Here is a 26,756-nt window from a genome sequence, read left to right as displayed (position 1 = left end):
TGATCATATGCCACATGATTTCTTTAGTCTTGAATCTCCTATTGAAATAGCATCATCTTCAAATACTTTAGTTAGCCTTCCCAATGGTACAAAGACTAATATCAAACACACTGGTTCTGTTAGGTTGGATAATGACATATGTCTTGAAAATGTATTGCATTTACCAGAGTTTAAGTATAATCTTTTGTCAGTGTCAAAGTTGACTGCTTCCAAAAAGAATTCAATCATGTTTTATCCTGATTTTTGTTTAATTCAAGATCTTTGGAGTGGCAAGTTGAAGGGGATTGGTAAACATAGCCAAGGATTATACTATTTTGTGCCTATTTAAAAAATAAACTCAAATGTATTAGGTTCAGATATTGAGAATAAAATTGTTGATAGTGCATCTTGTTTGAGACATGCTGTAACTCTTGTTTCAGAAATGAATAAAAATCAGTCTTATTTGTCCTCTTCAACATCTTGTTTGACTGTTAGTTTTGACATTTGACATCAAAGGTTTGGTCATGCCCCTTATCATGTTTTAAAATTGATACATAATGATCTGTCCACATTAAATCCATCACACTGTATAGTTTGTCCTTTAGCAAAACATACCCGAATATCATTTCCTTTAAGTACTTCCACAACTTCCAATATTTTTTATCTTCTTCATATGGATGTTTGGGGTCCTTATAAAGTGCCAACACATGGTAATGCCAGGTATTTTTTTAACTATTGTAGATGATTTTTCTTGAATTACTTGGTTGTTTCTTATTCAGTTCAAATCAGATGTATTTCAAACACTATGAAATTTTTTGCTTATGGTTCAAAATCAATTTCATCAAACACCTAGATGTATAAGGATAGACAGTGGGTTAGAGTTTTTTAATAAACAGTGTAAAGATTTACTATAAGATAAGCGCATCATGCATCAAAGTTCTTGTGCATATACACCACAACAAAATGGCATAGTTGAAAGAAAACATAGGCACATTCTAGAGATAGCTAGAGCTTTTAAATTTCAATCTAATCTACCACATAGTTTTTGGGGATATTGTGTTAAGACAGCTGTTTATCTTATTAATCGATTGCCAACCAAAGTACTTAATGGACTGTCACCATATGAACAATTTTTTAGGTAGAAACCTAAGATTGATCATTTGAAAGTTTTTGGATCCTTGGCTTATGCTATCGTTTTATCCTCTAAAGACAACCTTTCTCCAAAGTCTAAGCCTTGTGTGTTCATAGGTTATTCCTCATCACAAAAGGGTTATGTCTTATATGATTTAACATCTCATTCTGTGTGTATTACTAGAGATGTAGTTTTCTATGAATCTATTTTTCCTTACACTCTGTCACGAGCATCTAAACCATTGTTTTTATTTGAACCTTTCATGGCACTTGACACTGCATCTTTACCTACATGTTCAAATCCAATTGCATATGTTAGAGACATGCCATCGATTCCTAACACAGAACTAGAACCAACACTTGTTTCATCTCCTAACCAATCCCATTTTACTCATACTCAACCAAGAAAATCCACAAGACTTTCTAAACCTCCAATATGGACATTAGATTATGTTTTTCCTACAATATCTCAGCCTAATCAAGCCAACCATGTTAAATACCCTATTCAAGATTCATTATCTTATGGCCATCTATCATCATCCTATCAAGCTTGCCTATCTAAATTCTCTTCTTTAATCAAACCAACCACTTTTAAACAAGCTTCTAAAGACCCTAATTGGGTTGATGCTATGAAAAAAGAAATTCAGGCTTTAGAGTTAAATGCCACATGGTCTTTGGTTCCTTTACCCTCTGGTAAGATCCCTATAGGCTGCAAATGGGTTTATAAACTCAAATATAGAGCTGATGGTTCATTGGAGAGATACAAGGCTCGGTTAGTGGCCAAAGGATACACAGAGCAAGCAGGGATAGACTATGATGAGAGTTTTTCTCCTGTGGTGAAATTGGTAATACTTCGGATTATTTTAACTCCAGCCTCCATGTTTCATCGACCTTTATATCAAATGGATGTCGATAATGCTTTCTTGCAAGGTGATTTACAGGAAGAGATATACATGACTTTGCCACCAGGCTTTCTTAAACCAGGAGATCAACCTCTAGTACGTCAGTTACACAAATCACTTTATGGGTTGAAACAAGCTTCTCAAGCTTGGAATCACAAGTTGACTATTGCACTTCTCTCTGGTGGCTTTGTATAGTCTACTTCAGATTATTCTTTATTCATCAAGAAGATTCATTCCAAGGTTGTTATTTTATTGGTGTATGTGGATGACATCGTGATCACAGGGAATGATGAGTCTTTAATCTCCAATACTAAATCTTTTTTACACTCACATTTTAAGCTTAAAGATTTAGGATCTTTGATATGTTTTTTGGGATTGGAGGTTGCTAGATCCGCAAAAGGAATAAGTCTTTCTTAGAGGAAGTATGCCCTAGAGTTAATAACTACTTCTGGTTGGTCTGCCACCAAAATAGCCTTAATTCTTATGGATCAGACTGTGAAGTTTACATCAATAGCATATGATCAACTTTTTCATGTTACTGGTGATCTAATTCTTTCTGATCCAACTGTTTACTAGAGGCTGATAGGTAAGTTGGTATATCTCCACATGACTAGGCCTGACATTTGTTACTTAGTGAACTTTTTGAGCCAATTTATGCAATCTCCCAAACAATCTCACATGACTGGAGCTTTAAAAATTGTCAAATATGTGAAGGCTTCACCTGGTCAAGGCTTGTTCTTCCCTTCATCCAATTCCAACAATAATGGATGATTATGGGAATGAGATTTTACACTTCCTTTAAGATGTTAAAGACTTTTAAGGGCGGGTTTATTTGATCCATAAGTTGACCTATTGGTTAATTGTCAATAGGAATTGATGTGGCATAGTCAATATGAAAAATTCAGATTTGGTAAGCTTAGGGGTTATGTTAAACATGTTTTAGCATTTTGACCATAACTTGAGTTATAAAAATCAAAATGAGATTATTCTTGAAGCATTAGAAAGTTAAGACATATACCTATAGCTTTTATGTTTATGCCACGAGTCAATTCGTTTGAGAAATGGATGGAAAATGGCATGAAGTACAAACTTCTAGTTATTAAAGTTTAATATTTAGCATGATCAATTCTTATGATTATTAATGTATTATTGTAATTATGCCATCTACTAATGTTTGCCCATTAGTTATACGATCTTTGAAAGATATACATGGTCATGATGTCAATGCATGATTAATGTTATGAAATGGCATGAAAATGCAATGTAATACATGTTTTAAGATGATGTATGTGAGCAAGAGGTAATGTAAATGGATTGATAATCCATAGATGAATTAAAAGTATTAAGCTCACCAAAATATGTATTTACATGCCATAAGATGTTAGAGATGCATATAGACATGATAGAGATGCATATAGACATGATAGGAAACGCGTAAGCATATCCTCGTATACCGGTTAAGGAAAGATGAATATATGCTTTAGATGTTAAATAACGCGTAAGCACGCCTCCTGATGATATGAGCTCTAGATGAATTTGAGGCTAGATGATATGAAGTGCTTAAGACGCTAAGAAAAGTCCAATCGGCTACACATTAAATGCGTCATATGCATTTAGTTGCACTACATGAGTTATGATGTTTTTTACATCATGAGATGACTTATGCTCATGTTAGATGATATTTAGATGTTATATCATGACATGTAATGTGTGTGTACTATGTTTACATACTTATTTGTAGGTGTATGCATTAATGTTTATATAGCCATGGGATAAAATGATGAAAGACATATGAAATAGAAAGGAAAAAAAAAAGGGGAAGTATCCCTAGATGTAAAAGATAAGTGGTGTGTTAACAAATATGTTTAAATGAGGGTCAAATAGCACATTTAGAATGCAGTGGATCATTCCTTACTGAGTGATTAGCGTTCACCCTTTCATTGTTGATTGCTTTACAGGTAGACCAAAAGAGAAAGATGCTAGAGACAACGGGACTACATGTGAGGGGAGATGATTTATTGTCATCTTGATGTAAATAATATGAATGATAAATGTTTGTGAAACACCTTTGGAAGCTTCCACCCTATAAATATGTTTTGATTGTGCAATGTCCGGATAAATTCTTAAAGTTCTTGAAATTATAAGTTTGGATCTTGCGTGACATCTTATATGCATGTTTTGGATATTATTATTATTATCCTTACCCAGTTTTTTTCTAAATACAACTCGTTCTCCAGACATGTATCTCTGAGATTCTCATTAAGGGATATTTAGAGGATACCTGACTGGAAGGGGGTTTTACAAAAACTACACATCTGGTGACATGAAATGTCAAGTACACTTCAAATAAGAATAAGAAGTTGAAGGGAAAAGGTAAGCTGCATGAGGTTACGAGCAAAGGAAATAAGGACAACATCAAGTGCTTCTTCTGTAAAAAGAAGGGACACATGAAGAATGATTGTCCTAAAAGAAAGGCTTGGTTTGACAAGAAAGGTAACCTCATGTGTTATGAATCTAATATGATTTGTGTTTCACATAATGATTGGTGGATTGATTCTGTTTCTACAATTCTTGTTTCTAATACCATACAGGGTTTTCTGGATCAAAGGAAACCATTGGGAAGTGAATAAAGCATCTATTCGGGAAACAGGATGCCTTCACGTGTTGAAGCTGTTGGAACATTTAGACTTATTTGAAGCACTAATTATATTTTGGATTTGGAACGAAACTTTTATATTCCTAGTTTTTCTAGGAATTTAATTTCAGTTTTTAAACTTGTACCTTGTGGATACTCTTTCAAATTTTATGGTAGTTCTTTTAATTTAATTAAGAACTCGTCTATTATTGGAAATGGTACTATGGTTGATGGTTTGTTTAAAATTCATTTAAGTGATGTTGTTCCTTATAGTCTTATGACTTCACATGCTAGAACTGGTATTAAACGTACTGTTATAAATGAAAACTCTTATTTTTTGTGGCATAGGAGATTATGACACATCTCCATTGATAGGATTAAAAGGTTGGTAAATGCTAGAGTTCTTGAAACTCTTGACTTTACTGACTTTGATACTTGTGTAGATTGCATTAAGGGAAAGCAGACTAACAAATCTAAGAAGGGTGCCAGGAAGAGTTCTGAACTTTTAGAGATCATACACACATATATTTGTTGCCCTAACACAAGCTCTAGTGGTAAGAAATATTTCATCACCTTTATTGATGATCACTCATGATATATGTATCTCTATTTGCTTTATAATAAGGATGAAGCGTTGGATGCTTTCAAAATATATAAAGCAGAAGTAGAGAAACAATGTGGAAAACAAATTAAGAATGTGAGATCTGATAGAGATGGTGAATATTATGGTAGTTACACTCGTACAAGACAAGCACTTGGTCCATTTGCTAAATTTCTTCAAGAGCAAGGTATTGTGGCTCAATATACCTTGCCTGACACACCATCTCATAATGGTGTAGCAGAACGGAGAAATAGAACATTAATAGATATGGTATGGAGTATGCCGAGTAACTCCAAACTTCCTCATTCTTTGTGGATTGAAGCTCTCAAAACAGCAGTGTATATATTAAACCAAGATCTAACTAAGGCAGTTACCAAAACGCCATTTGAGTTATGGAAATGTTGGAAACCCATTTTAAGTCATTTACACGCCGGGGTTGCCCAATTGAAGTTAGAGTTTATAATCCACAAGAACGGAAGTTAGATCCTAGGACTATTAATGCATATTTTATTGGATATGCAGACAAATCCAAGGGATACAAATTTTATTGTCCAAACCATTCTAGTAGAATTGTTAAATCAAGAAATGCCAAATTTCTTGAAAATGACATGGTTAATGGGAGTGATCAAATCAAAGACTTAGTCCTTGAGAAAATTGATGTTTCAGATAATACTCCTACATTAGGTAAAAGATTGGTTGTTCATCCAAACAGGGTGAACAATGAGGAACCAACCAATCAAAGTCTACATTCTGATGAGATTGTTTTAGAAGATTATTTTGAACAACCTCCGCAACAAGAGGAACAACTAGTTGTGCAATAGTTTCAACAAGAGACTGTTGATACAACATTAAGGAGATCTACTAGAACAAAAAAATCAACAATTCTTACTGATTATGAAGTATATATGCGAGAGTCTGACTGTGACATAGGTGTTGAGGATGACTCAGACACGTTTTTACAAGCTATGGACAATAGTAAATCTGAGTTGTGGTATAATGCCATGATTGACGAGATGAATTCTATAGCGGATAATAAAGTTTGGGACCTTGTTGAGTTGCCTACTGGAAAGAAACCTATTGGTTGTAAATGGGTATTTAAAACCAAAAAGGATTCATTAGGCCACATTGAGAGATACAAGGCTAGGCTTGTTGCCAAGGGGTTCACGCAAAAGGAGTGGATAGATTATAAAGAAACGTTTTCTCTAGTTTCTAAAAAGGATTCCTTTCTCATCATAATGGCATTAGTTGCCATTTCGATTTAGATTTACATCAAATAGATGTGAAAACAACTTTCCTCAATGGAGATTTGGAGGAAGAGGTTTATATGAAACAACCTGATGGGTTCATTTCAAGTGATGGTGGGCATTTGTTTTGCAAGCTTAAGAAGTCCATTTATGGACTTAAACAAGCCTCCCAATAGTGGTATTTAAAATTTCACACCGTTATCTCTTCATTTGGTTTTGTAGAGAATGTCATGGATCAGTGTATATACCACAAGGTCAGTAGGAGTAAAATCATCTTTCTTGTGTTATATGTAGATGATATTCTACTTGCAACCAATGATTTGAGTTTGCTACATGAGGTGAAACAATTTCTCTCTCAACATTTTAGTATGAAGGATATGGGTGAGGCGTCTTATGTCATTGGCATTAAGATTCATAGGGATAGGTCTCAACATGTCTTGGGACTATCTCAGGAAGCCTATATTAATAAAATTCTTGAGAGATTTAGGATGAAGGATTGTTCACCTAGTGTTGCACCCATTGTTAAGGGTGACAGGTTCAATCTGAACCAATGTCCTACACTTGAGATTGAAAAGGAACAAATAAAAACTATTCCTTATGCTTCAGCTGTTGGAAGCCTAATGTATGCTCAAGTCTGTACTATACCTGACATTGGTTTTACAGATGGCATGTTAGGAAGATATCAAAGTAATCAAGGTTTGGATCATTGGAGAGCTTCAAAGAAGGTCATGAGGTATCTTCTAGGAACTAAGGGTTTCATGCTTACTTATAGACAGTCCGACATTTTAGAAGTTGTTGGATATTCAGACTCAAACTTCGCTGGCTGTGTTGACTCTCGAAAATCAACATCCGAATATGTTTTTATGCTAGCCGGAGGTGCTATATCTTGGAGAAGTGCCAAACAATCTTTGGTTGCCACTTCTACCATGAAAGCTGATTTTGTTTCCTGTTTTGAGATCACTACATAGGGTATTTGGTTGAGAAGTTTTATTTCTGGGCTTCGAGTTGTTGAGTCTATCTCTAGGCCAATAAGGTTGTATCATGACAATTCAGCTACTATATTATTTGCTAAGAATAATAAGAGTCGAAGTCGAAGTAAACACATCGACATTAAGTACTTAGCAATAAGGGAGCACATTAAAGCCAAAGAAGTGCTCATTGAACACATAAATACCGACCAGATGATTGTTGATCCTCTAACAAAAGGCATGCCACCAAAGACGTTCAAGGATCATGTAGTTCAAATCGGATTACATCCCACTTTGTCACTATGAGAGGTAATACTTTCATTCTCTGAAACTTTGTAATTTAGTTTGTTTTCTCTTTTAAGTTGTATACATTTTGGTTGGAGACAAACAAACATTTTGGAGGACCTGGAACAAACATTTGAGGTTTGTTCATAAAGTAATATTCCACATTTAAGCGTTTATTTAGAAAGAGAAAAATTGCATAGTAATACATGGAAGGTAATACTTGTTTAAAAGGGACTTACCGCTATGATTCGTGTAATTTTTATTTTTCTGATTAAACATACAGAATATACAACTCCTATGTTGTGGATTACATAATAAAAGTTTGGACCAAGTTGGAGAATGTTAGAATTTTAATTATATTAGAATTCTTTAATTGGATTGGGGCTACACTTTTAATATAAAATGAATGGGTAACCGCTAAGCAGTTACATGCGGTTGTGTCTCTTGGGCAGTTGTCTTTGATGGAAAGACAACTGCATTTATAAATGAGATTTTACAGGTCCCCATTTGAGGCAATTAATTCATTTATTCCCAAAAACCATCGCTCTGAAAAATTGCAGTCAGTGGAAGACTCTATATTCTGAAGTGACAGAAGCAAGAAGACTAAACAACAATTGCTATGGCTGGAGGTTTGTAAATTACTTTCACAATATTCTATGAGTATTTAACCTGTTTATAATTGATTATATTATGAACTTTTATATGAATGTTGGAATATAAATGTTTTACCATTACTATTCCTCTTTATACTTATTACATAACCTCTCAGTCTTAGTACGAGCTTTCTCATTATCACACACAACAGAGATTTTCCTATTCTTTTTTCTTTATTAATCCTAACCTCAATCATTTTGCAACCCTATATATCTTTCTAGATGACCTACATGTTTCTAATTATCATATTGCCTTCGTTTGTAGAACTGAGAAGTTTGTTTTAGTGTTTCTTGAACCAGCTTCATCATACTCTACGAATCTATATTCCCATTATAAATAATTATATATAACTTGTGTCAACCAAAATTAGAAATACACCCAGAACCAACTCTTCTTCATCAAAGTTGAAGAAATTGAAATGGTTGAGATTCGAGGTAATGAGTGTTGGTTTTTGGATCGTTTACGCATCGGAAATAAGAAAAAATTTCGGTCACAAAAACCATAAAACCAATGATCCAATTACGGATCTACATAATTTTAATACAAGAAAAATATTTAAATCAAGTTAAATGTCATACCAACGTTTGGAGGCTCCTCCGATTGATGTGATTCGCTCCCACTCCAAGTTAGGAATGAACTCCCGGTATCCACATGAAGATGGGGCAAACGTCATTGAGGAATTATTAGGCTAGGTAATTCACTCAACTAAAAGAATAAAAACTGTAGAATTTTTCGTCGAGAAAAATTCTTCTCTTACCAATGGAGGCTCACATTTTTTAGAGATAGAGAGGAGGCTAGGGTTTCTTTTAATTGTTGCAATATGTTATTTCATTTAACTTAATGAATTAATTTTAGTTGCACTTAAATAGTGCACACTAAAACCCTATTCCAAATTGAAATAGGCATCTATTCCAATTGGATATTGGAATAGATTACCCTTGCAACCGAACATGACATTTTTCAATTCAAATTTAAAAACCAAATTTGAATTCACATTAACAATATTAATAATAAATATTAATTTTGGATAATATCCATTATATTTAAATATATATATAATTAATATATATAAACTAAATATTTAAATATATATAATCTCACTAATTTAATTTCCACATGAAATTAAATTTAGGCAACAACCTTAATAAATTTAATTACACTGTGAGATTACCAAAATGTCATTTCATCTTAAAAGATGAATTGCCCTTTCATCATAAATGGTGAAAATACCATTCTCACGAGTTTTATTCTTAATCCATCTTCTATGTGTGTAACCCAAAAGCTTCTCATCATATCGATAGTGAATCCTATCGTGATTGACAACCAATCAATCGTCCCACTAGACATAGACCAAGATTGACCTCTAGCTAGGCATCATGGACACCCGATGGATTCAGATTCAGCGAAACTGCAACCTATCAACGATATAGTTACCGTACAATCCAATCCTTTCATTATCTATTATCTCATCAAGGCTGAGGCATGGAAGTAGTTTCAACCTTAGATATCCTTGATATCTCGAAATTCGGTTATTGGACCACGACCAAAATAGATTGGATTGAGCTACAACTCAATCCCACTGTGGCCACAGATTTAATGTTGTTGCCATGTACCGAATTACCCAATGAGATAATTTCTCTCATACCTGGGAGTGATGAATCCTCTGTCGATCCACCATAGTCTTGATACACTTTTCAATGCAGCCAACCACTACCGTTTTAATAGTCTTGAATAGAACTACATTGGGCTAGTGTCTAACTACACCAATCAATGCACAAGGCGCTCCGATGATCTCAAGTCTAAGGATCATATGCACCACCATTCGTTGGAGGATTTGTTCCACAGACACTAGGGTTACCATCTATGTGGAATCCTCTGGTGGGCCGGTTTGGTGAACTTGCCTACAGCAAGCACCCATGTGTTGCACCAAGTTGTCACCAAACAACCTTGACAAGTGAGATCTGTCACTGCCTTTCGACAGAGTCATTCAACACTATGATAGTCTTATCGTATTATCTATGCCCTAGGTTAGGATAATATTGGGGCTATGGACATCTATAGAATGGCCACCATATGTGCTCATAGGGTTTTCACTATCGAGATTTCAAACACTCGATACTCTCGTCAGGGTTCTACCATCCTAAAGACATATAGCATTTTCTTATACGAATATAATCAGATCACATGATCTAGATAGATGTCTTTATTGATATTAAAACATTATTATAAAGAGTCAATTTACAAAATAGGATTGGCTCTAGGGCACCTACTCTAACAATGAGCTCCGCTTGGAGCAAGACAATTAATTACCTTGAAGGGTGCGTTTGGATCGGGTTCAAATAAGATAACAGGGGTAATCTTCGTTTATTTTGCAAGATTTCGTTGTTTGGTTTGCGAGTAATAAAATATTATGGGTATCTTTTATTGGAAATAGTGTTTACTGTTGGTAATGTAGGGGGCAATCCAATACCCTCCCTCTGAGGTGTTATGAAAAGATTACCAGGTAATATGATTTTTATAACTATTTTGCCCTTAATTAAATACCATTTCAGACACAATTGCCCTCAAATGTCTACCAAATAACCATTAATCTAGCCTCTCACATTTGAGAATTTAGCTAAAACACTCTAGCCACAAAAAAGTTTAAAAGTTAACAAAATACCCCTAGCCACCCAAGAGCATCGCCGGCCGCCTATGTTAGTCACGATCGTGCATCTGTAGGCATTTTTCGGTCAGATATGGCCATTTCTATGGCCATTTCACGACCACATCTTTGGCCGTGAAACAGCCATGGATTCATGATCCATGGACAAAAATGGCTTTGCCTGCACACTGCCGGTCATATACGGCCAGTCATGTGCCATTCCATCGACTGTCAACAATGGCTAGCAGTGGTGGCTGGCTGTCGAGAGTGGCTTGGGCTGGGTGGGGGTGATTTTGCTACAAATTAAAGTTTTATAAGACTAGGTTGTTTTAGCAAAATTTCAAATGTAGGGGGGGTTAAAAGAAATGATTCAAAAAATGATAATAAAAATATTATATTAATATTTAAAAAGGAGGGTAATTTAATAATCTATATAACATACCCACCCATTTATCCTCCCAACCAAACATATAAATATAACATACTCACCAATTTATTCGAACCAACCAAACACATTTCCCTAAACATTCACAGTAATCTTTAAGGTGATCTATCTTTCCATTTATATAACATTACCCTATAATAAAAAATTATATAATCCAAACACACCCGAAGTAGTAATTGAAGGGCAATAGATTTTATTTCTTATTACAAGTAATACCTATGTACATGAAAATAATCATGTATTGGTTTCAATAGTCATTGCTATAGTAAATAATCATAGTGCGATCTAGTGCGACTGATGATGCATGAGGCAGATGTAATCGATCCCACAATGGAGCACGACGATGGTACCACTGCGAGGATGAGGGGTCAAGACATTTATTCTGAGCGGCATGACAACATTGGCTATGGCCTGTGGATATGGAGTGGATACTTGAGTGGCAAAAAATGTACTTAAGGTTGGGTGTGTGGAAAAAAGTGGGTATATATATGAAGGGCATTTTTGTAACTATTTAAATATATCAAAGGCAGTTGATAAGTGTTCAATAATTCATATTTTCAATCCATTTATATCAATCTTTGGGATATATTTTGTGATTAATTGAGCTAATTAATATATTTTGTGAATTAGGAAATGAATAGAGGCATGCGAATGAAAGTGGAGCATAATGTGTAGTTTCAGACATTGACAAATTCGACCTCTGAAGGTTCAGTGGAGACTTTGAAGATCTTAGAGTTTAGGAATGAGAAAGAGGTCTTCTTGAGATTTGAAGTAGACGTCCTGAGCTTTTAAATTGGGCTTGCACATTTTAATCCTATTATATTTGGGTATTCAAAGTTTACATTGAAGCCAGAAGACCCAATCCAATCTCAACTTGGGAGGTTAATAATTGGGATATAACTTGAGTTCTAGAAGTCCAATTGAGATGATTGAAGATTTGTTAGAAAGATTATAACCAAGGCTACAACTTTCATGAGGAGGCTAGGCTCAAATTCAATTTTTTTTTTGACCTGAAATCAGCTCACAAGTTCCAGCAGAGAATTAGTCAGCCTATTTTGGAAAGAGTATGACTCAATGCCTACAATTTAGGAAGTTGAGTTGTAAACCGTTGGGGGAGGCTGTACACACGTTTTTAGGGTTATTTAAAGGGGCTATAAATAGAACATTAGGTTTTTAAGGAGAAAAACACATACAAAAAGATTCATTCAGAAATACTTGTTGTTCTCAATTTAAGATGTTTGGCTAAATTTTTTCAATTCAGTTCAAGGAGATGTCAATTCCTACACATATCGATGGTACAATTGATAAAGTAATGTAATTTTTTACCTACCTTTCTATGGATTTGATTAATGTTATTCTGTTTTAATAGAATATGATGTTTGATTCGTTTAATTTACTTTAGACCTGGTAGATTGATTGAATTGATATCAATTGCTAGAATTAGGGATTGTATTATGTAATCGATTGTTCCTAATCATGCAGTAGCGATTAGTATTAAAACATTGTGGATAAACTTTTCATTTTATTACTTGAATAACAAAACCTAAGTTTAATAATCTGAGCTTGTGAGATTGTTGCTTAGATTAACCTATTTCATTGGAACTTAAAGCAACCAGTACATTAAATTTGGAGAACTTGTTCTAGGTTGTCTAATGGTTAGAGACTGTTGAAGAGCATGTTTCATTAGCCAGAATTCAAGGGAATTTCGAGTAGTAGAGTTTGTTACTGCCTAGGGTTGATACTTCCATGAAAGGGTAGGATTCGTTGCAATTGAGAGTATACATTGACTGTGAGGGTGAGATTCAACTGAGAACAAAAGTTGTTATTTTATTGGTTTTCATTTGTAATTTCATTTTGATAATTAATTAGTTTCCTTGATTTTACAAACCCCTCAGTTTATATTTTGGTTATTTAGGTCAATTTAAGCTAGGAATTTATTTTTCATGAAAGTTTTAGTATTTAATTTTAAACAATTAGAATTTAGCTTCAACTACTTCTCTGTGGGATCAACCCTTACTGATGCTATTTATTGGTTAATAATTAGGAGTAAGATATATTAATTTTGCATCCCTATCCCTGCCCTATTCTTGGGGAGGGAGAATTTTTTGTTCCTCATCTCTGTTCCCTTCCCGATTTACTATACTTGGAGACAATAGACTCAATTACTATCACTTACACCAGATCTCATAGTTCCAACTTACGACATAATTTACAAAAATTCTTTTGACTGTATTTTTACAATATAGCAAAACTTCTCTTCTAATGAATTCTCATGTTTGATTTCATAATTGGGGAAAAAAAAGAAGAAGAAGAAGCTATTTGTGAATATGAGATAGACTGAAGAGAGATGTGGCTTTAAGAGTTTTAGAATGGATTTATAAGAACATTGGTTAACCTTTAAATAAAATATAATAAATTTATCAATCAATTTTGTTAATGAATTTTATTAAATGTGCCAAAAGAATAATTTGTTTAATTTAATGAGAAAAAACTTACATGGAATGGTCTTACCATGTCATTTTATTAATGTGATAAGACCATCCAGTATAAGTTTGTTACATGTTATGAGAAATACTATAAAACGCTATGATCTTATTTTCTTTAACTATGGGAAGGAGAGAAAAAAAAAATGATATTAAAATTTTAATTTAGTGCCAACTCATAACATGTGACAAATTTGTATTGGATAGTGTCATCACGTCAATAAAATGACATGCTAAGATTATCCATGTAAGTTTTTCTCCTAATTTAACAAAAAGAAGGAAAAATAAATAAATAGCAAGACATGCCTTTTTATTGCTTAACAAAGGAGAAATGTTCATAATAAAGACATGGTAACAACTAATAAATATTAATTGATTTAAAAAATCACACTCACAGGGACCTTCATATATAGTATTTTTTAAATAAATTTCTTATTTTTATTACTTAACACTGAACTCTCTGGAATTCAAACATTTATTACTGATCACTAACATGGCACCAAAGACTGGGACTTGTTCAATAATGCTAGATGTACAAATTTTTTTTACAAAGATTTATGTACAAAGTGATGTGACAAAAAATGAATGGAAGAATAAATATGATGAGTTTGAATTTTTATATTCACTCTTTCATTTATTTCTTTTCACATCACTCTGTACATAAATCTTTGAAAGATTTCTTTGTACATGTAGTATTATTCACACTTGTTAAGGATTGGGGGCAGTCTCAACCCTCAGCTCGCGTCCGAATTGATAAGCTTCTTAAGAGAAAACATCGATGTGTTCGCTTGGTCGCATGCAAATATGGTCGGGATCAGCCCGGACATTATTTGCTATGCGTTAAACGTCGACAGCGAGGCCAAGCCAGTTTGCCAGAAAAGAAGAGCAATGGATCCGGAGCAGTATGCTGTATTAAAATCGAAAGTGGAAAACCTCCTCCGAAATGGGTCCATCCGAGGCACTCTACCCGACATGGGTTGCCAATCCGGTCCTGGTAAAGAAGTCAAATGACAAGTGGCGAACCTGCGTTGATTTCAGTGACCTCAACAAGGCCTGCCTGAAAGACAGCTTTCCTCTGCCAAGAATCGACCAGCTCGTGGATGCCACCTCGGGGCACAAGCTGCTAAGTTTCATGGATGCATACTTGGGATACAATCAGATCCTGATGTATGGGCCAGACGAGGAGCATACGTCCTTCATTACAGACTAGGGGCTGTATTGTTACAAAGTTATGCCTTTCGGCCTCAAGAATGCTGGCGCAACCTACCAGCGGCTGGTTAATCGAATGTTCTCCGACCAGATCGAAAAAACAATAGAGGTCTATGTGGATGACATGCTGGTCAAATCCCAGGTCGCCTCAGAGCACATTGCGCATCTCGCTGAGATGTTTGATATCCTCCGGCGAGGGATAGAAATAAACCCCGAGAAGATTCAAGTTCTGCTCGATATGGAGAGCCCGACCAGCAAAAAACAGGTCATGTGTCTAAATGGGCAAATAGCAACACTTAGTCGCTTCATATCAAGGCTAACAGATCGCTGCCTACCATTTTTCAATGTACTAAAGGCCAACAAGAAATTCGAGTGGACACCCGAGTGCGAACAAGCGTTCCAAAGTATAAAAGAGCACCTTGGAAAACCACCCCTCCTGTTCAAGCCTTTTCCACAAGAAAACCTGCTCCTCTACCTCTCCGTCTCTCAGTTCGCAGTCAGTGCAGCTCTAGTACGGGAAGAGAAAAAGGCGCAATGGCCAGTGTACTATGCGAGCAAGCGTTTGACGGATGCCAAGATGTGGTATCCGAAAATGGAGCGACTAGCCTATGCCCTGCTGATCGCTTCCAGAAAGCTGCGACCTTACTTCCATGCCCATACCATACATGTGATGACCAGTTACCCACTCAGGCAAGTCCTTTAGAAGCCAGAAGCATTGGGTAAATTACTTAAATGGGCAATGGAATTAAGTCAGTTCGACCCGAAGTACAAGCCAAAATTGACTATCAAGGGGCAGGCTGTTGCTGACTTCATCTCAGAATTTTCCTATCTTCCAAGTGAGCAACAGCCCGGCGAGGCCATCCAGGAAAGTATTCAGCACCTGTCGACCTGGAGCCTCTACGTCTATGGATCATCAAACAGAAAAAGGGCCGGTGCGAGTCTCCTCCTTGTAAGCCCCGAAGGGGCTCGAATTCATGGCATTCTCCGGTTCGGATTTAAAGCGACCAACAATGAGGCTGAGTACGAAGCCCTGCTCATCGGGTTGCGACTGGCCAAAGAAATGGGTGCAACCACGATCAGTGTCTACAGCGACTCCATGCTGGTCGTCAACCAAATTTTGGGGGAATATCAAGCCAAGGAAGAAAACATGGTCTGCTATCTGAAAGAAGCTAAGGTCGCTCTCCGGCCGTTCAAACACTTTGAAATCACTCAGATTCCCAGAGATAGCAATTCTGTAGCGGACGCCCTGGCAAAGATAGCCTCGTCATTGGATTCAGAAGCTCCAGATAGCATTCCTGTTCGGTTCGTCGATGCTCCAACTATCAGTCCAACCGAACAGACAGTGAATGTGACGCAACCGGATTCCTGGATGACTCCTATTTTCCAATACCTTAAGGATGGGACCTTGCCAGACGACAAGGTCGAGGCAAGGGTCCTGCAAACAAGATCTTCTCGTTACACACTCATCGGGGACCAGCTATATAGGAGAGGATTCAGTGCCCCTCTCCTCTGATGTGTAACCAGCGAAGAAGCAGACTACGTCATGAGGGAAATTCATGAAGGGATCTGCGGTAATCACACGGCTGCTCGATCTCTTGCGAACAAGGTTGTTCGTCAAGGATATTATTGGCCCCGGATCCAAGAAGATATGCACAATTTTGTCAAGAGGTGTGACAGGTGTCAACGGTTCGTGAACATTCCGCGAGCCCCCTCTCACGAGCTGATAACGATGTCTAGCCCCTGGCCATTTTCTATGTGGGGGATCGACCTTATCGGTCCCATGCCAGTCGGAAAAGGGGGGGTTAAGTATGTCGTGGTCGCGGTAGACTATTTCACAAAATGGGTGGAAGATGAACCACTGGCCGTGATCACGATGAGAAAGCTGAAAGACTTCGTTTTCAAGAATATAGTGTGCCGCTACGGAATTCCTCACACCCTCATCTCGGATAATGGAAAGCAATTCGACAACGAGGAGTTCAAGCAGTTCTGCGACGAGCTGGGCATCTATAAAAAATTTGCCTCAGTCGCCAGACCGCAAGCAAATGGCAAAGTTGATGCTGTCAACAAGACCATCAAGCACACTCTAAAGGCCAAACTTAAGGCAGCCAAGGGAAATTGGGCCGACGATCTTCCCAAAGTTTTATGGGCATACAGGATAACTCCCAGAACCTCCACCTCAGAAACCCCCTTTTCGCTAGCCTATGGCTGCGAAGCAATGATTCCTGTGGAGGTAGGAACTGGTTCTCTTCGGAGAGACTTGTACGATGAGGTTGAAAACGAAGCACTTATGAGAGCGAGTCTGGATCTTGTTAAAGAGCACCGCAGCAAGGCTTTGCTAAGGATAGCAGCCTACCAGCAACGTGCGAAGAGGTTCTTCGATTCAAAGGTCAAGCGAAGAGACTTCTAGGTCGGTGACCTTGTGCTAAAAGAAGTTCTCCTCGGAACCACGGAGCCAAGCGCGGGAGTATTAAGATCTAACTGGGAAGGTCTGTACCGGGTCGACAAGGTGATCAGACCGGGGACTTACCATCTCGAAAGACTGAATGGTTCCAAAGTACCCCAAGCTTGGAATGCCAAACACCTCCAGCCATACTATCAGTAATCCCGAACTCAGCTCTCATTGTAAATTAGGTTTTGATTTTGTTAGTTCCCTTTTTCTTGTAATATGCTATCCTGTTCGCTTGTAACAATTTGCATGTAATATTGCCTATGTAAACAAACTAAACTGTAAACTGCACTCATGTATGATTAAGCGAACAACAATTGAAAGCGAATTGTATTCCATTTATGTACAACAAAAATTGTTAAGACCCTATTAATTCCTAGAGTCAGTCTCATCGTACTATGCCTGGTCGGTGGGGTGATTCTTCGAAGCAAGACCAGAACCCTCTGCCTAGTCGGATCCTCGGCCAGCTACTGCTGCTTGATCATCTTCCGTCGCTTGATCATCTTCCGTCGCCAAGTTCTGCAAGGCTTCCTGCCACTCCCTCGGGAGGTCGGACATATCCAGATCTGGGTTCTTTGGTCGCAGGGCATAGATGGACCCGATCGCCCAATTGACGGCCTTATCCTCGACCTCCTCTGACTAGATTCGTATTTCTTCAGTCAGGGAAGCAACTTTTCCCCGACTCTCCTGGAGTTCGGCCTTAAGAGCTAGCCTTCCCTTTTCGGAGGCCTCCAATTCTTGTTCTGCTCGCTGAGCCTGTATTAAGGTCGTCCGGAGCTCCTGGTCCTTCTCTCTGACTGCCTTGGAAAGTATAATGGTTGTCCTTTGAAGCTCTTTTGCTTCCTCCGTGCGTCGCTAAAGCTCCGTCTTTTGAAAGTCGACTGTACGCATAGCGGCCGACTTTTGGTTCAAGTATCTGTTCGCTGCCTCAGCAGACAGCGCTCTTTCCGCTTCGACGTCCTCCAGGCTCTGTTTGAGCTTCGCGATCTCCTCTTTCAGATCATTTTCCCCCTTTGTGGCCCCCAGCCGAGCTTTCTCCATAGACATCCTCATGGCGAGCAAAGCCTGCGAACAAGAAGTGAGTTAGAATGAAAAAGGCGGGCAAACTCTTCAAGAACAGTTCGATCACCTTGCTTAGTCCACACTCAAGTAGAGAGTAGACTATCGGCTGTATGTATTCGGGCAGGTTCCCCAGTGCGTCAAGCACTGGTGTGTCCTTTGCCTTGTCGGCAGCCACCGTCTCGTCCGCGGGTTCCTTGCCCGACCTTCTTCCGACGTCCCATCGCGACCTTAGGGGTTCATCCTCAGATTTGGTCTCTGACTCGTCGACTTGAATCTGCCTCCTCTTCTTCGACCGCTGAGCCGGAGCCTTCCGCCTTGGGCGCGCAGGCGATGGCTGAGCGACCTGTTCTATCCTGGTCGTTTCTTCCTCAGGACGGGGCTGGGGAGGCAGGATAGTTCGCACTGGTTGTGCCGCTGTGGGGGGAGTAGCTTTAGCTGTCTTGGCCTTCCTCGATCGAGGGAAGTTAAATGGTGCTCGCCGGGGCTGCTCGGATTCTTTCGGAGGCATGGTCGCTACATGCAAGTACATTAGTAACTAAACAAAAATTGTTCTATGACCAGAAGGGAATCAGTGTAACTCACATTCTGGGGACTCTAAAGACGCGTTGTCGCTAAAAAAATCGTACTTCCGCAAGTTCGCGGTCGTCACGAACTTTCTCGCGTCCCGACTTTCTTTTGGGAGGACCCCAAAAGACACGATCCTGTCCGGGTCGGTGAGTAGGTCTAGGCTGGTCGTCTTGTTAACTGTAAAAGAATGCAGGTCGTTAGAAAAAGAAAACGCACAGTTAATGAATCTAGCGAAGAGGAACCTACTTGGTTTTTGAAAGCGGCAGTGACCGTCGTAGCAGAAGAAGAAGAACTTCGTCTCGTAGGCCCCCGGGTTACTGGGATAGCTACGTATCCCTTCGGCGATGGTAGATCGCCGGGACAAGTAATAGGAGTCTTTGTCCTTACTCATTTTGAGGAAATACGCGTAGCCGAGCTCCACCGCTGTCAGCTCGCCTAAGCCGCTCTCGCGGCACGCGATGTACATCGTAACGGCGATGACATACGCGTTTGACGTTAACTGCATTGGTGCGATCCCGAAGTGATCCAGGACCGACCTAATAAAAGGGTGGAGAGGAATCATCCCCCCACCCTTGAAAATCTCTCCCTTGAAAATCTCTTTGGAGATCGCAGCTTTGCCATCAGAAGGATGCCGCGACGACCAGGTGGCGTCGAGGAACACCTCCGCGCGGACGTCGAACTGTCTCTTTATCCTCTCGAGCTCTTCTTGGGTGAGAACCGAGAAGACCTCAAGGGATGCGTCCATGGGAACATCCCGCGAAGACGAACCGGCTCCTTCTTCGGATCTAGACGCTGAGGGTTCCATTCCGCAGTCTACAACACCGACAGACAGAAGGTCATTTTAGCCATCGTACGTTGCCTCGTACGACGACCTGGGACAAATTCCCTAAACCCTAACAGTGACTCGAGCCGCCATTCACGACTCTAACCCGACTCCAGCGTAGCGTCTCTGATGAAACATCAGAGGACCCAACGCCATTGCACCGCGAACCAACAAGAAGAAAAAAGAACAAAAAACCCTTACCTTTTTGGGGCGCGTGACCATGGACGGTTCTTGCTTCAGGTATCGGACAGATGCCAATAGGAAAAGAAGAGCTTCCGGTTTGCAAAGAGTTTTCGCTCGAGGCAAAAGGGATTCTGATGGCATCATCTGAAAAATTTGGGCTTTTATATGGACTACGAACCGGCGTTTACCACCTCTCGGAAATCGAAACGACGTCTCTCTCTCTCTCCGCATTAAATGCGTCCCATGCCGCATTTAATATTGTGAGGAGAGTTGTCGTTTTGAGCGTGTCATGCAATTAATGCTCTGCCAAAGTAATAATGCGTCAGCACACAACGCATTTAATGCGCCTAGTAGACGCTTTAACACGTGCAGAGCGCCTGTCAATACAGAAACGACTCATTAAATCTCTATCCCTAAGGTATGGTAAGGAACGTCCGATGAAGTCAGGACGCTTGGGCGATGGCTGTCAAGACGTTTGGATGAGGTTTGTGCGAGGTCATGTTCGCAAAAGGCCCTATCCCGAGCTTCTTTCTTTCAGGTTAGAATTGTCAGAACCTCCAATCACGGCATGACTTAGTTTCCAAGGTTTGATCCTCAAAACCTTAAAAACTAGGGGACTCCTGTTATGCCTGGGAAATCAAGGGCTGACGTGGGAAATCACATGATGGAGTATGACCTGCTCTCGTCAAAACGGTAAGCGCACGTCAGGCCTGCCAGACGCTGTGGAGCTCCCACGTGTCCATTCCATGCTCCAAATCGCGTGAAATCAGCTTGGAAGGTGGGCAATATGACATAAAGCCGGATTTTGTCCTGACATTCACACCAACCTATGGATTTAATGATGATTACTTGCACTCATCTCACTATAAAAAGGGGAAGACCCCTTCATTGGGGAGATTTGGCCTTTTGACACTCTGAACTAGCTTTCTCTCTCTCTCTTATATCTTTGTGTTTACTTTTCCCTAATCATTTGTAAGTCAGTCCGCTTTTGCGACCTGACCCACAATACTAATACAACTATCAGTGGACGTAGGATTTACTACCTTAGCATCCGAACCACTTTAAAAAGCTCTCATTATTACATTTACTCTACACGTTATTCATATTCACGTGTCTCTTGGCCAACCAACGTTACGCACGTGTCGATTAGTTGGTGTCAAAACCATGCATCAACAATTAGACCTAGGGCGGGGTAAGGTATCCCCGCCCTGTTCTTGGGGAGGGAGAATTTTTTGGTCCTCGTCCCTTTCCCCATTCCCGATTTACTATACTTGGAGACAATAGACTCAATTACTATCACTTACATCAGATCCCATAATTCCAACTTACAACATAATTTACAAAAATTCTTTTGACTGTATTTTTAGTTTTTACAATATAACAAAACTTCTCTTCTAATGGATTCTCATGTTTGATTTCATAACTGGGAAAAAAGAAGAAGAATCTATTTGTGAATATGAGATAGACTGAAGAGAGACGTGGCTTTAAGAGTTTTAGGATGGATTTATAAAAACATTGGTTAACCTTTAAATAAAATATAATAAATTTATTAATCAATTTTGTTAATGAATTTTATTAAATGTGCCAAAAAAATAATTTGTCTGATTTAATGAGAAAAATCTTACATGGGATGGTCTTACCATGTCGTTTTATTAATGTGGTAAGACCATCCAGTATAAGTTTGTCACATGTTATGAGAAATACTATAAAATGTTATGATCTTATTTTCTTTAACTAAGGGAAGGAGAGAAAAAAAAATGAGATTAAAATTTTAATTTAGTGCCAACTCATCACGTCAATAAAATGATGTGCTAAGACTGCCTCATATAAGTTTTTCTTCTAATTAACAAAAAGAAGGAAAAAGAAATAGCAAGACATGCCTTTTTTATTGCTCAACAAAGGGGAAATGTTCATAATAAAGACATGGTAACAACTAATAAATATTAATTGATTTAAAAAATACACTCACAGGGACCTTCATATATAGTATTTTTTAAATAAATTTCTTATTTTTATTACTTAACAATGAACTCCTTGGAATTCATACCTTTATTACTGATCACTAACATGTCACCAAGGACTCGCACCAGTTTTTATTATGGATTCATTTGTGGAACTCCAAAACGCAACTATTGTATACACAACATATCACGTCACACCTGGAAAATCCGGATTTCACAGCTAATGCCTCATACTCTTTAAGTGTCCTCTCTCTTCCTCCTGGGTGGACAACCATCATTAAGAGATCTATCTCGCTGGCAATGTTTGATGAAACATTATTTTCAGGAATCTCAGGAACAATCAATTCTATAATGATTACTTTGCCACAGTTTGGAAGAGCTTCACAACAATTCTTGAGAAGTTTCAAGCAATCTTCATCACCCCAATCATGTAGAACCGCCTGCAATTAAGTTTCATCTTTACGTATCAACAAAACAGCTATACACAGCATATGTATAATACAAAAAGTTTCTAGTTAGGATGTTCTGATATTAATTTTGTCAGGACCATACTTATACACCGTTGGATTTATTTTATGAGATTGAAATAATATTTTACAATTCAGATTTAATTGTGTATATACATAGTTCTAACAAATTAAAATCAGGACTTCCTAACTAGAGATTTATTCTATATATCATTCTCTAGTCAAGACATCCTATAATTTAAGTGAGGACCATATATATTCATCCTTGGATTAATTAAATTAGATTAAAATGACATTTACAATCTAGATTCAATGTGTATATGCATGGTCCTCTGATAAATATATATCAGGACATCATGACTATATATAGAATTATATACACATGTACACACACGAAGAATAAACTATATTTATTTTTACTTATTCAGTTTGTCATCTATGGATTAGTGTTCTCGGACACGCTTCAAAAATAACGAACTGGTGGTGTTCTATAGCTAACTGTCCATCAGATTACCACGAAACTCAAGTACTGCGCATGCACGTACCTTCAAAAAAATGGCATCGCCTTTTGGAACACTTGTGAACATATCTCCACCAACATGCTCAACACCTACATAGATCTGTTTATCATCTGATGAGCAAATAAATAAAGGAATTTAAGAAATATAAGATGATACTCATGATACCTGATTTTGGAGGTGCATGAGCTACAACATGAGGCAAATCAAAATTAATGCCTTTAATGTGAGGATACTTAGAAGTGATGATACCAAGATTAGATCCAATCCCACCACCCACATCTACTAACACTTTGAGGCCTTCATTTTTAAATCCTTTGTAGACATCAACCATCTTCTTCATGATCAAGGTAGTGTTGTTTGACATGGCTTTGTTTAATAACTGGCCATGGTTTGGATCCATTTTTATGTATTCAAATGCAGATCTCATCCCATACGCCCTGTTGAAAGGATTTCCACCTTCTAGGATAGTATCAGTTAGGTGATACCTGACAACAAATATTAAAGAATCCAAAATTTAACTCAACTCTCAAACAAAATAATAGTTATAAGCAGTTAAATTATATTAGATTTTAAAAATCAAAAGTATACCAGCTCTGAGTGGTGACCTTGTCTTGTTGCAATTGCAACAAAGGCCCAAGCGACCCTCCATCTTCATTCTTAACAAAGAACTTGCAAATTGGTGCAGCACCGTACAATCTCTCAACTTCTCCATTCTCTCCAGTTCTAATCGAGCATTTGAGTATATCATAGCTGGCCAAGAGCCGTAGCATACGGTCAAGCAAAACGGGGGCGTCAGGGTTCTTGGTGGGGAGCCTACTTGCGATGTCAGAAGGTGAGAGGAATATGCCATCACCGGAGGCCCAAATGATGTCTATGAGGTTGAGCTCGATGGCTGACTTCATGACCATGGGAAGAATCCCGGCGTTTGCTAACCTGATGGCTAGCTTGCCCACTTCTTCATCTTCTTGTTCATGCGACATGGCCTTTACAAGTTTGAAGATAGTTGAAATCTCTGCACTAAAATATTTTTCCACTTGATATCGTAGAACATTGATCTAATTATAAATTAGTATTTATACTACACGCATGCTATTGTCATTTGCAATTTATTCAAAGGTCGGTGTGAATCATGCGGATTTCGGGGCGGTATTTGCTCTTAAAAACCAAGGTCTGTTTTGGATGGTTTTTTAGAATAATGTTTTGAAAAAAAGTTAAATTGGGTGGGTATTATGATGTATAATTTTAAAAATTAACAAAAATATCCCTTATGTTTATTTATTTATTAAACACCCTTATAATAAAATATTCAAAGTTAACAAAAACACCCCCAACCCACTCACTAAATATGGACAGCCGGCCACCAACGCTGAAGGGTGGCCAAGTCACCATATCAATGCATGATCGGCTAGATCTTGCTAGTTGTGCGCTGATATGACCTTTTCCGATCAGATCCACTGTGGATCTAGCCGGAACGGCCAGATCTGGCCGCATTTGGTCGTCAACGACAACCAAAGATACAGCCATCGTTGATGGTCAATGACAACCATATCTTGACTATCGTTGACGACTATCTACGACCATAGATACGGCCGTAGATCTGGCCGGAAAAGGCTAGATCGGCCCACTATTGGCCAGATTCAACCGGTAGAGTGCCATTACACCAGATTCTGGCCAGCTTCCAACAGTGGTGGCCAGAATCTGGTAAATTTGGGTTGTTGGGGTATTTTTGTCAATTTTTTAAAAAAAAATCGGGATTGTCTAGTTAAATTAACAAATTTAGAGGGTTTAAAAAAAATTAAATAATTTAGAATTATATTTTGAAAATAAGTGAACTAAACACAAATTTTATGTTAACTTTATTGGAAAAACTAGAATAGTTTTCCAAATATATGTACCAAACGGAGCCCAATTTCTTTTTTTTTTTTTTTTTTTTTTTTTTTTCATTTCTTGTAATCTAAAGGTCAAACTGTTGATTAATAATCTGAATTCAAGCTCGCAAGTATCATGATCTTCAATAAACCAAATAACAAGTCATTAAAATCAAGCTCACAAGAACAATTTCAATAAACTAATTAACAAGTCATTGGATTTAGGATTTCTATTTTAATTCCTTTTTAGTCTGAACCACTGTCTTGAGACCCGGCCCGTTCAAGAGCCCGGGTCCTGGGCCGAGCGGTTTGACCAATCAGTCAAATCGGTCACGTCAGTATCCCCAAACAGTGTTTTACAGTTTTTAAAACACCAAAATCCCTAATTCCTCTCCTTCTGTTTGTCTCTTTTTTTCACTCTCTTTCAACACGACTTTGAATACACGGCACGCTGTCCGTATCATATAACAAACAATTAATGCCATGCATAATAATGATTATATTACTGACCTAGATCAAAGGAGCAGCCGGTTCCCGATCAGTTGAACCAATCGAACCTGGTCCGATTTCAAAACAATGGTCCCAAACTTATATGTATAATTGATACAAAAAGAATACATAGAGTAATTTACAAGCATTGAAGATTATCAATACAAGAAGAATCTATAGAGTGATTTACATGTATGATTGATACAACAAGAATCTATAGAGTAATTTACAAGCATTGAAGATTATCAAGTAAATTATTGATTTTGGTTGTAAATGTTTGCACTAATGAACACATAACCTCACATAATTTAATTATTCTAAAAATTGGTTTATTTCATTTTTCTCCCTATAAAATTGTTTAATAATAACTTATTTCTTTCGTTCAAAAAAGTATTAAATACCCATTTAAGAGGATTAAATTATTGATAATTTTAAGAAGATTTTTGGTAAATACAAGAGTGTTTTTAACATTTTTTAAACGAAGTTTATAAGTTTAATACTCAACAATCTCACAAAAAGGGAAATGAAATAAACCCATCATAATATATAAATTTAGAAACTAATAATATTGGAAAAAGGTATTGCACGTATATATCATTAAGACTAGGGGTTAGCGGTTTCGGGTACCTTGTATTTTTCGGGGGAACCAGAACCGGAACCGCACAGTACAGGTTCCCAAAAACAGGAACCGAAACCGGAACCGCACAGTACAGGTTCTTCAATTCAAGGAACCCGAACCTAAAATGCAGGTTCCGGTTCCTTTCCAGGGTACCCTATAAAAAATCAATTACCCCCCCTTATTAGTTTAAAAAATAACAAAAACACCTTATAAGTTTACAAATACACCCCTAACAAATTTTCATTATTCATTCATTTGTGTCCAATGTAACTCATAACTTGTAATCTCTAAGCAACAATTGAATTCAATCAATTCATCACAATTCACATAAAATTCGTCAATCAAAACCAAAACACAATCAATTATTCATCACAATTCACATAAAATAAATTATTAATATTTATTAATTTAATGTTATAATTGGTCAATTGGGTATTTATAATATACCAAATATAATTTAGTAAATTTAATATTAGAAACTAGTAATGTTATAATTAAATAAGTGATCATACTACAATGTAAATTGTAATGTTATAATTAATTAAGTGATCATACTACAATGTAAATTGT

The 26,756-nt window shown here is 37.7% G+C and overlaps 1 protein-coding gene across 1 annotated transcript; it reads right to left on the bottom strand.

Annotated features, from left to right (window-relative positions):
* Positions 1-22,365: 22,365 nt before the first annotated feature.
* On the bottom strand, positions 22,366-24,203 carry LOC116129819 (caffeic acid 3-O-methyltransferase-like). The gene is made up of 4 exons (XM_031415547.1): positions 23,799-24,203; positions 23,376-23,695; positions 23,235-23,299; positions 22,366-22,662 (listed from the first exon to the last, which is right to left on the bottom strand). Exons 1-4 carry the CDS (start codon positions 24,188-24,190, stop codon positions 22,366-22,368), a joined length of 1,074 nt encoding a protein of 357 aa, XP_031271407.1. The 5' UTR covers positions 24,191-24,203.
* Positions 24,204-26,756: the final 2,553 nt, after the last annotated feature.

This window comes from Pistacia vera, unplaced genomic scaffold (genome assembly GCF_008641045.1).
Source record: "Pistacia vera cultivar Batoury unplaced genomic scaffold, PisVer_v2 Contig214, whole genome shotgun sequence".
In the NCBI taxonomy this organism is placed as follows: Eukaryota; Viridiplantae; Streptophyta; class Magnoliopsida; order Sapindales; family Anacardiaceae; genus Pistacia; species Pistacia vera.
Note: the sequence above shows the minus strand (reverse complement) of the source record. Positions and strands in the feature narration are given on the sequence as shown.